Below are 11244 nucleotides of genomic sequence, written 5' to 3' on the forward strand. Positions count from 1 at the left end.
CCTTCATCACTTTAACATAATCATCATCATCATCATCATCACTATCATCATCATCTTCATTTTATCGTTATCAATAACGAATATGAATATAAAATAAATATGAATCATTTCAAATATATATTTTATTTAAAATTAATCATTAATAATTATAAATATAAAATGTAAAAACAGATAAAAGGTTAATATTATTAGGCTCAAGGAATTAGTTTCATTTAAAAAAAAAAGTTAGCCCTTTAAATTGCTCTTCAAGCAGAACGCTAGTATCTTGCTAAATTATTACTAAAATAACATGTAATATGTCATCATGGCAAAGACTAAATAAATGAGTTATTCAAACTATTATTTAAAATCATAGGTTTTTAATTAAGACTTGGATTTGACTTTAATTAGCAGACAATCTTAAAGTAAAGATCTAATGAATACAATTCTAAAGCAGATTCTTTAACTGTAGTACTTGTGATAAGAAATTATTTGAATATTCATTAACTCATTTTTTTACTTAGCTTAGTCCTTTTAATAATCAGAGGTCACCACAGTGGAATAAACCGCCAACTTGTTTAGCATATGCTTTACACAGCGGATGCCCTTCCAGCTGCAACCCAGTACTGGGAAACACCCACACACACTCATACACTCCGGCCAATTTAGTTCATCAATTCCCCTATAGCACATGTGTTTGGACTGTGGGGGAAACTGCAGCACCCTGAGGAACAAGCTGAGAACATGCAAACTCCACACAGAAACACCAACTGACCCAGCCGGGACTGGAAACAGCGAGCTTCTTGCTGTGAGGCGATCGTGCTACCCACTGAGTCACCATTTCACCATTATTTGAATATTTAATATATAAAATACATTTAAAATTCTCTTATGATAAATTCTGTTTATTCTACTCAAAAGGCAGCGTTTCATCACATGACAAAACATATGCGCGCGCACACACACACACACACACACACACACACACACACGCACACACACACACGCACACACACACGCACACACACACGCACACACACACGCACACACACACGCACACACACACGCACACACACACGCACACACACACGCACACACACACACACACACACAGGTATATATATTTTCTGAATGGAGCTGTTGACATTGAAGAAAGCCGTTTCAAATGAAGGCTAATTTGAAGCCAAATGACAAAATGTGCAAATATACTAACAGGAAGAATCATTCACAATAAGACAGTAATGTGAATAACGAGAGCCAACTTCTAAACATCACCGGCTATAAAAAGCAGATCTATTCCACCGCCAGATCACGTTTATGAACGATAAAGCCATTAGAGAGCCGCCGCAGCCCTCTTTCCCTCCATTTTAATGAAAGAGCATCAGATTTCAAGCATCCTTCCTCATCAGCGCTATAAATAGAGGCTGAAACAGGAGCAAACGCACCAGGAACATATAGTTCTGACCCCAGATGTGGGCGTTCAGTCACTGACCGCTGAAGTGGACACACAGAGAGCCTTCAGCCTCCCACACATGCTGCACTTCACAACATCACCCAGGTTTAATGAGCAGTGTACTACAATGCTGCTGAACGCTGGATTCTGATTGGCTGATGAGCATTCTAAGGTGTGCTGTTATTTTCAGATAAAGTAGTTCCGGCAGGTTTTGAGCGCATTGCAGTTCCATTAAATTAACATTTATAGTACTTATAATGATCAGAGCTAATGAATACTAGCTAATATATATATTTTCAGTATTCATTCATTCGTTTGCCTTCAGCTTAGTCCCTTATTTATTAGGGGGTCGCCACAGTGGAATGAACCGCCAACTATTCCAGCATATGTTTTACACAGCGGAAGCTCTTCTAGCTTCAGTTTAGTTCATCAATTCCCCTATAGCACATGTGTTTGGACTTTGGGGGAAACCATCTGGAAAATAAGCCCAAAAAAGAGATTATACTGCGACACGGTGCCTAACAGTGGACAGCGACGCGTTTTAAAACCCATTCATTTCAATGCCTTGCACTGCACGGTTTGTTGACCGTGAAGACTAAAATCACATGACCCAAGCAGCAAATCACTGACTAGATAGTGCAAGCATCACAGTCAAAGTAAAAACAAATTCTCTCCATGAATATTAATTAAAGTTATTGAAATTAACTGAAGAAGTCTTAGAAAAAATAAATAAAGTCTTAGAAAAATGTACTTTATATTATTTAATGGTGCAATGGGTAGCGCCGTCACCTCACAGCAAGAAGGTCACTGGTTCGAGTCTCAGCTGGGTCAGTTGGTGTTTCTGTGTGGAGTTTGTATGTTCTCTCCATGTTGGTGTGGGTTTCCTCCGGTTTCCCCCACACTCCAAACACATGCGCTTTAGGGAAATCGGGAAGCTACTATTGTCCATAGTGTATGTGTGTGTGTGTGTGTGTGTGTGTGTGTGTGTGTGTGTGTGTGTGTGTGTGTGTGTGTGTGTGTGTGTGTGTGTGAGAATTGGAGCAAATGAGTGTTATTACGAGGCATTTTCAGTTTCAGATCTCAGCCGAACGGATCCAGAATTTTTTCGGTTTCAGCCCAGGATTTTCATTTCGGTGCATCTGTAATCATTAGAGTTCTTTCACAGCTACTACAGTCAAACAACACATTACAACACAACAGAAGGCTGGAAGATGTGGAAGAAGCTAGTGCTTGGGGCCGGGCGATATTGCATAAGAAATTACCATGATATCATGTTTCAGATCATTCGATATCGATTATTAATGAATATTTTAACAGAACATTAAGGAATATTATGACTTTTTATTTAACCACTTTATTTTAATTCACCAACATTACCATGGCAAAGTTTTAATAGTCCAAAACAAAAATATTTAAACAAAATATCTAATCTGTTTATAATAAAATAAGTGTTAAAGAGACTCTTAAACTTGATAAATAGCATGTTACAAAGTGTGTGCAATGATAAAGGTAATAACATCTGTTGAGGTGTGAATAATAATAATAATAATACAGTAACCCTCAAACTCTGTCAACAACACTAATTATGATCATCAACTCTGAGCTTTCAAGTAAAGGAACCAGCCATCATTATTCAGACACACACTGCAACATTACAGAGTGTGAAGTTGGATGACTGCATTACCACTATGCTTAAATCGTTTAAATGGGGTGCTGGTGGCTGGGATGCACAAGAAAAGAAACCAAAAAGCCACTCTGGCGACTTTCTTACATCCTTATTTATTTACGATCTCCTCACTGCTGTTATATGGCACTCATTTTCGCGTGTTGTTATTCTGACCCGAAGTGACTAGCGCGAGCACGTGGTTTCCGTCACTATTTTCTATGGCGTCTCTCGTAAGTAGGCGACCGTTTTCTCAGAGGATGACAACCCATTGCTTTATGAAGAGAAGTAACAAACACTGCAGTGTTTGGGTGCGCTGTGCTTATCTCAGGTAATTAGTCTACCGTTATTACTGAAATGTGTATATTCCATACAAAGTGTGAAGCAAATTAGTTTGTTCTACTTGCGTGAATTGCAGTGCGCTCACGGCATTCGGAAAAGTTCAGATTTTTTCAACTTGGTGCGACTGGAAAACGCATGCGTCATGTGTCCGCCACATGCACGTAGGGGTACCGAAACCCAGTGCCATTATAGCACCGGTACCTTTGTAACCGGTGTGTACCGGATCAAATCAGCATATGAATTTCGGTGCCTAATTTCGGTGCCACTGGTGTTGCGACAAGAACGCAAGAAGCATCAAGGGGTGCATCAAAGGCACACATAGGTACACGCTGTCACCATCTCTAAACATTTAATTCTAAACAACCTTGAGGAATACGGACAGGTGATGTCAGGCGTTTGTTCTTGTTGCGTAGGGAACGGACGCACGCAGTACAGCGCATTCGGTGAGCGAGAGCGACTCTCTACAGATCAACACGCATGATCGCGTTCATCAAATTTGCTTTTAAGCATTCTAAAGCGTATTTTACAAGCAAGGATTCTGACAATGTGAAGCAGATGCTTTATAAAAGCTGCGTGTAAGGGGGAAACACGTCAAACTTAATGACACACTTGTGTCGCGAAATGCAGAGGGTTCCTTCTTCCCATTTAACGTGCGGTATCAAATTCTATTAAAAGAGCACTCTTCCATCAGTCCCCGTGTCAACAAGCTTGGCCATCCCTCTGGCCTGCCTAAATTTAGACGCGTATTTTTGTGTCAAAACGCCACAGAGAAGCGAGATCAGCCATCGGTGGCAGACTGCGGAGATATGACCGAGGCCTCTCTCTGCACGCTCTAGGTGTCACTCGCGAACTTGCTCTCTCTGTCATTACGGTGCTGCGTGCATTAGCCTAGTTCCTCGCATTCGTCAGAGTTTGATGCCCAAATTGACACAGGTAATAGCGATTTTAAAACTTTTAATATAGAAGTGCTCGGCTATGCAGAGACCATTATTAATCAGAAATCTAGTGTACATAGTTTTACGTTAGAAAATGCAGTCTTGAATTTACAAACAGTCGGCATTTACCACAGAACAGATGTAACACGTTGATCAGATGTAGTTTTCAGTCACGCTCATGTAAGTCATATTCAACTCATTCAGTTTTGATTTCAGTCTTCAACACATGATTTATTTACAACACATTTTAAAACATAATAGTTTAACTCATTTCTAATATCTCCTTTTTTATCTTCCCCATGGTGACAGTCAGTGCATAACATTTTATATAACATTTTACCCCCCAGTTTCTCTGGTCTAGAACCACCACTGACTAGAACATGTAAGACAGGATCATGAAAGGAACATTCAAACTGATGTAAACACCTTGATCATATTATTGTCTTATTCAGATTAAGGCAAATCATTAGATCACTGAAAACCATGTAAACACAGTCACAAGCCCCAACCCTAGACAAAAGGAGTTCAGTATTTTGATGACAGCCTCCACAGGTTAGTAGTTAGCTAATGTAATCTCACAATGCAAATCTTAAACTCATGCTAACCAACAAAAGATCAAAGGACCCTGCTGAAAAATCCAACTTTAACCAGCCTAGGCTGGTTGGCTGGTTTTAGCTGGTTGACCAGGCTGGTTTTAGAGGGGTTTTGGCCATTTCCAGGCTGGTTTCCAGCCATTTCCAGCCTGGTCTTAGCTGGTTAGGCTGGAAAATGACCAGCTAAATCCAGCTAAGACCAGCTTGACCAGCCTGGTTTAAGCTGGACATAGCTGGTTTTGGCTGGGCTCCCAGCCTGTCTAGGCTGGTCAAGCTGGTTTTAGCTGGTCATTTTCCAGCCTGACCAGCTAAGACCAGGCTGGAAATGGCTGGCCACCAGCCTGGAAATGGCCAAAACCCCTCTAAAACCAGGCTGGTCGACCAGATAAAACCAGCCAACCAGCCTAGGCTGGTTTAAGCTGGTTTTTTCAGTAGGGGAAATATATTAATGCAATTCAAATCTATAAAAAAAAGGTTTTTCTAGAGTCATCCACCATAATTTTGTGGCTCAAAACTATCGGTTCAGCCAGCGTTTTGGCACCGATACCGTTTTAAAAGTATCGATTTAGCACCGAAATTACCCCAAACGATACTCAACCCTACTTGCACACCATGAACACGTCACTCCCATGTGAGCGCTGAACACGTTGCGCGCCTCCATTGGAAATGACAAACTGACACCCTAAGCTTATTGGAATTGCTTTCAAGGCACACTCAGCTTACTCACTTAATATACCTATAGCCTTCATACTGAAACTACATACCAAACTTTTTAAATCGATATTGACAATGGTGTTCGGTCAATAAATACCGATATCGATTTTATCGCCCAGCCCTTCTAGTGCTACACACAGGAGACATTTGAGGAGGACAAACACCTGACAAAAACAACACCTGAACAGTGGAGACCAGAGAAGCACAATAATGACCTCCAGGATGGTCAATTATTAGAGAATAACTGGTTTTACATCACGGCCAGATCAGGAGTGTATTATTTTCTAATAATTGAACGGCAGTCAGTTATTCCTTGTTTTAATGACGCAGTAAGCTCTCGTATAAGTTTGAGTCCTCGGAGCAGCAGATGCATGTGATATTGAAGCACAGATAGCGTGATGAATGCATGTTTTGACCTCCAGTCGCTCCGGCTCAGCTCACTGCTGCCGTTTCTGGCTCTGGGCTCAGTATATGGCAGCGGCGTAACCTTCACTAGTCTGTGCTAATCAAAGCCTTCGCGTCGGATTCTGCTGGACTCTATTGTACAGAATAACTGACGACAGACTGAATGATTATTAGACAGTAATGCACAGCTGAGGTGGTGAAGCGGAGTGTCCGTTATACCTCAGGTGTGTATTATTTTCTAATCATCCACCATTCCGGAGGTCATTATTCTGCTTATACCACAGCTTCTGAATGAGATGTTGAGGTGTTTGTCCTCCTGAAACGTCTCCTGTGTGCAGCACTAGTGTTCTCCACATCTCCTCCTCCTCCTTCTGTTGTGTCCTGATGTAATTTTTGACTGTTGTAGCTGTGAAATAACTCTAATCATTCAGTGTAGTGATATGGAGCTGTAATGCGCTCTAAACCTGCCGGACCTACTTCAGCTGTGGGTTTATCTGACAATAACCAAACATCTTAGAGTGCTCGGCAGCCAACCAGAATCAAGATTTTAATATAATTTATATAGTTCATTCAATTGTTTTCCTTTGGATTAGACTTTTATTTATTAGGGGTTGCGCAGCGGAATGAACCGCCAACTATACCAGCATATATTTTACACACTTTCCAATACAGGACACATAGTTAATGTATTTACTAACATGAACAGAACAATACAGTATTTATTGACCTTTGTTGACGTTAATTAAAACACAGTTGTTCATCGTTAGTTCACGTTATCTCACAGTGCATTAAAAACAACTGTGGATCTTAATAATGCCTCATGTTGAACTATGATTAATAAATGCTGTAGAAATATTAAATTCATTTTAGTAAACATTAAATTACATGCAAAAAAAAAGACAAGTCCTGAATTGTGAAGTGTGACCGGCTTTTCTAAAATCCTAGCTAAATCTAGATCATATCAAATGAAAACATAAATGCAGACAGGAGTATTGTCTGCTATTATAACTCATTCTGAGTGCTTTCTATTAGGCTTTTTAACAATCACTATATTATAGAGTATATACCAACCCAGGCTCATTCTGAAAACGTAGTCCCGCGGACGTTTCTGGAGACCATGAGAATACGTCCCGGGAGGTACGTATTTTTGCGGTTTTTGTTTTTTGCGAATCTGCGAGTGGCCGCTGTGTGCGCTTTTTCACTTCTCAAATGTCCGTGCCGTTCTCGCATGAACCCACCAGAGGCCAAAGATCGTCTGTCTGTCCGACTGGCTGAATGATTGACTGGGCGACCGGCCGGCCGATCCACCCTCCTCTTTCCCTGAACCCAACCAATTTCACCGATTGACCCAGCCGCCCACTTCCCTGAACCCAACCAACAATTTACAAAAGCCGTCCAGAAAAAGAAAAGCCCTCGTCTGATTTTTACCACGTTTTCGGATTTTACCACACTCTCACCCTGTTATGAACTCGTTCACTTTATTTCTTGGATTCTGTTTTTGCTTAACCTGATTTCTGGAACCGTTCTTCCCTGGACTCGAACCCGGTCGTCGTCGTCGTCGTCGTGGTCAGCTGCTCTCTGCGTCTCAAGTCCGCCGATGCACAGGACGAGCTAACCGGACAAACTGGTTGCAGCGGGAAAGCCCTCCACACAAAGGTAAGAGGTCAGATAGTAAACGCTGAGAGGAATGGCGTCATACCACCGCCGCAGCGTTCGCTTAAAAAATTAAATGCGGCCATACACATCTCCGGCTACATAATTTGCAGTCTCCAGAAACGTCCGCGGGACTACGTTTTCGGAATGAGCCTGGGTTGGTATATACTGCTGCATAAACCCTGATTTTACTTCACTGTGAATTGGAAGTTTTAAAATCCTCACATGCTGAATGTTTGCTCACGACTGCATGAAAAGCAGCTTGTGTGTGTCCTGATGACATTCACATGTTCTCCGAGGTTTCACACACACACACACACACACACACGCATGTTCAGTGTAAATGCGTTTACATCTGCTCTAAATGACCACTGACGCAACACAATCACATCAGCATGAGACGCAATAGAGGAACCAAAGTTCAGATCCACCAGAGGAAATCAGCGCTTTACATCCCATTACTAAAGCATAAAGGCATCTATATCAAAAACAAAATCAAAACTACTCAAAGACTTCATCTCCATTTCACCTCTATTAGATCTTGAACTGCATTTTTACATGCAGTATGCAGCGACGGCAGCAGAGAAGGTCATTCATACTGTCAGAATCACTATGAACAATTCAGAGATAATGCAGTAATTCCACATATTCATCATGGGAAAAATATTATACAGTGAAAACCGTGAAAACTACAAACACACACACACACAGAAAAACAAGAGAGCAGCTGAACATTCTCAGTTTATCTCAAGCCTGTAGCCAGCCTGTGTAAGGGGTGCTTCTTTTCTCTCAAAATGTGGACTGTTTTGCAGTAATTCACCTTTTTTTCTATTAAATTATGAGGACGCTGCATTTTAGTGACATTTAAGCACTATTTAATCCAAATTAATTTGAATATGGGCTGCTTTTGGTGCTTCACACTTTTTTTAAAAACAAGATTGAGAATAAAAGTTACCTGTAAATGTGTTCTCTATTTACCAACAATACAACAGTGAAAGATGGCCTCACCTACATCTGAGTGCATGCTTTGTGTATGTTGGACTCACTAAAAAGAATAGTTTGCATCGGCCAGAACTGATTAGCTGAAGTCACAGTGATGTGACGGTCAACAGATGATTTGGCTGGTCTTAAAGCTTTTATCAATGGGTCATTTTCACAATTTATGATGGTGTAGCAGTCAAAATAGGACAAATGCTGGACATCTTGTTATTGAGGGGTGGGTCCATATATTTTATTTGATATTTTTTTGTATATTTTGCAGATATTATTAAAAAAATGAACATAAACATATTAGATAGATAGATTCCCCTATAGCGCATGTGTTTGGACTGTGGGGGAAACCAGAGCACCCAGAGGAAACCCACACCAACACGGGGAGAACATGTTAATTTCACACAAAAGTATGTTGTATTATTTTTGCGTTTAGTCAAATTGTACTATAGTACTATTTTATTGATAATTTTGATGTTTTAAACCCATTTCAAATTGTATTGTATTACTGTATTGTTTCTATAATTATGGTTTAGTGTAAATTTGTCTTTATTTGGTTGTGGTATTGGTGTCTATTGTATGTTTTCATGTAAATTTGTATATTTTTTGTTTTGGTATTTGTTTCTATTGTCTTATTTTAATGTAAATTAGGTTTTGATGATGATTTTATGTAAATTTGTCATTTTATTTGTTGGACCCCAGGAAATACATTGGTAGTGGCTAATGAAGATCTAAATAAACATGATAAAAACACAAAAGTTGTCAGGATTATAATACAGACCTGTTCATTCCTTAAAGTTAAACAGTTTTGTAATTATTTTTGGCAAAAATGGCATCTTTTTGACAATTTAATAATTAAAAAAAACTCTAAAAGAAAGTTTTATATTTTATTTGATATATTTTTTGTATTTTTTTATATATCATTAAAAAATTCATATAAACATAATGGATGGATGGATGGATGGATGGAACGATCGATAGACAGATGGATAGATGGATAGATAGATAGAACGATAGATGGACAGACAGACAGACAGACAGACAGACAGACAGACAGACAGACAGACAGACAGATAGATAGATAGATAGATAGATAGATAGAACGATAGATGGATAGACAGACAGACAGACAGACAGACAGACAGACAGACAGACAGACAGATAGATAGATAGATAGATAGATAGATAGATGGATGGAACGATAGATAGAACGATAGAACGATAGATGGATAAATAGATGGATGGATTGATGGATAGATAGATAGACAGAACGATAGAACGATGGATGGATGGATGGATGGATGGATGGATGGATGAAACCATTCATTCATTTTATTTCGGATTAGTCCCTTTATTCATCAGGGGTCACCACAGCGGAATGAACCACCAACTATTCCAGCATGTTTTACACAGCGGATGCCCTTCCAGCTGCAACCCAGTACTGGGAAACACCCATACACACATAAACTACAGCCAATTTAGTTCATCAATTCCCCTATAGCGCATGTGTTTGGACTGTGGGGGAAACCAGAGCAACCGGAGGAAACCCACGCCAACACGGGGAGAACATGCAAACTGCCCCAGCCAGGACTCTAACCACCGATCTTGCTGTGAGGCGACAGTGCTAACCACTGAGCCACCATGTCTCAAAAACAATTAGTCCACAGATAAAGAAAAATAATAATTATATATATAATAATAATATAATATAATAATTATTATATATCATAGTATAAACAGACAGAAGGATTGAAATAAAATAACAGTATATCACTTTTGTGAATTTTTAGAAACTAATATCTCCCTGATCATATTTTAAAGGTATATATTGCATGATAAGAATGGTGAATGGTGTATTTATGCATGAAACACAGCCTCTGTCTTGAAGTATACCGATGCTAATCACTGACATCACATCACATATTAGACATCACGAATCTCCAATAAATGAAGGCAGGCCTCAGTCATCAGCCTGAGAGATGCTGACCAATGCATGCATGAGGCAATAAATACACTAAACACTGCAAATGCATGAACTGAACACAAAAATAGAGCCAATGCATTAACTAAACACATAAAACACCGCACATGCATGAAGACAGTGAGTCTGAGGCCTGTGCGCATCTGCAGGACAGCGCGAACACTGAAGCATCAAGTTCATCAGTGAATGCACCAACAGAAAGGAGAAATTCAGCATGATCGAGTGTCACAAAGCATCGTGCTCAAGGATGCATTAAAAAACACAGGCAGAGACACTCACCGACGGATCTGTAGCCCAGGACGGCGATCTTTCGCGATTTCGGCTGCGGCATCTTTATTTACTCCCTACCGCATCAACATCCACATGTACCACAAAATCCACACCAAAAAGACAGCGAAATCACATGGATTTGAGCCGGTATTGCGCGTCTTCGTGCTGAACACTGATGTAAGATTTAATATTAAATCCGTTCCTCCGAATGAAGCGGTTTTTGAGTGCTAAATTACGAGGAAAGTCTCAGACTCTGCGTCACTGCT

At 40.0% G+C, this 11244-nt stretch overlaps 1 protein-coding gene across 1 annotated transcript in view; it reads right to left on the bottom strand.

The window, feature by feature from the left end:
• The window catches only part of rheb (Ras homolog, mTORC1 binding), a 30629-nt gene extending 19385 nt beyond the window's left edge, over nucleotides 1–11244 (bottom strand). The window contains exon 1 of the mRNA XM_056451223.1: nucleotides 10988–11244. Within this exon, the coding sequence (XP_056307198.1) occupies nucleotides 10988–11039 (52 nt within the window). The 5' untranslated portion in view covers nucleotides 11040–11244. The remainder of the gene's footprint in view (nucleotides 1–10987) is intronic.

Source organism: Danio aesculapii, chromosome 24 (genome assembly GCF_903798145.1).
Source record: "Danio aesculapii chromosome 24, fDanAes4.1, whole genome shotgun sequence".
NCBI classification, from domain to species: domain Eukaryota; kingdom Metazoa; phylum Chordata; class Actinopteri; order Cypriniformes; family Danionidae; genus Danio; species Danio aesculapii.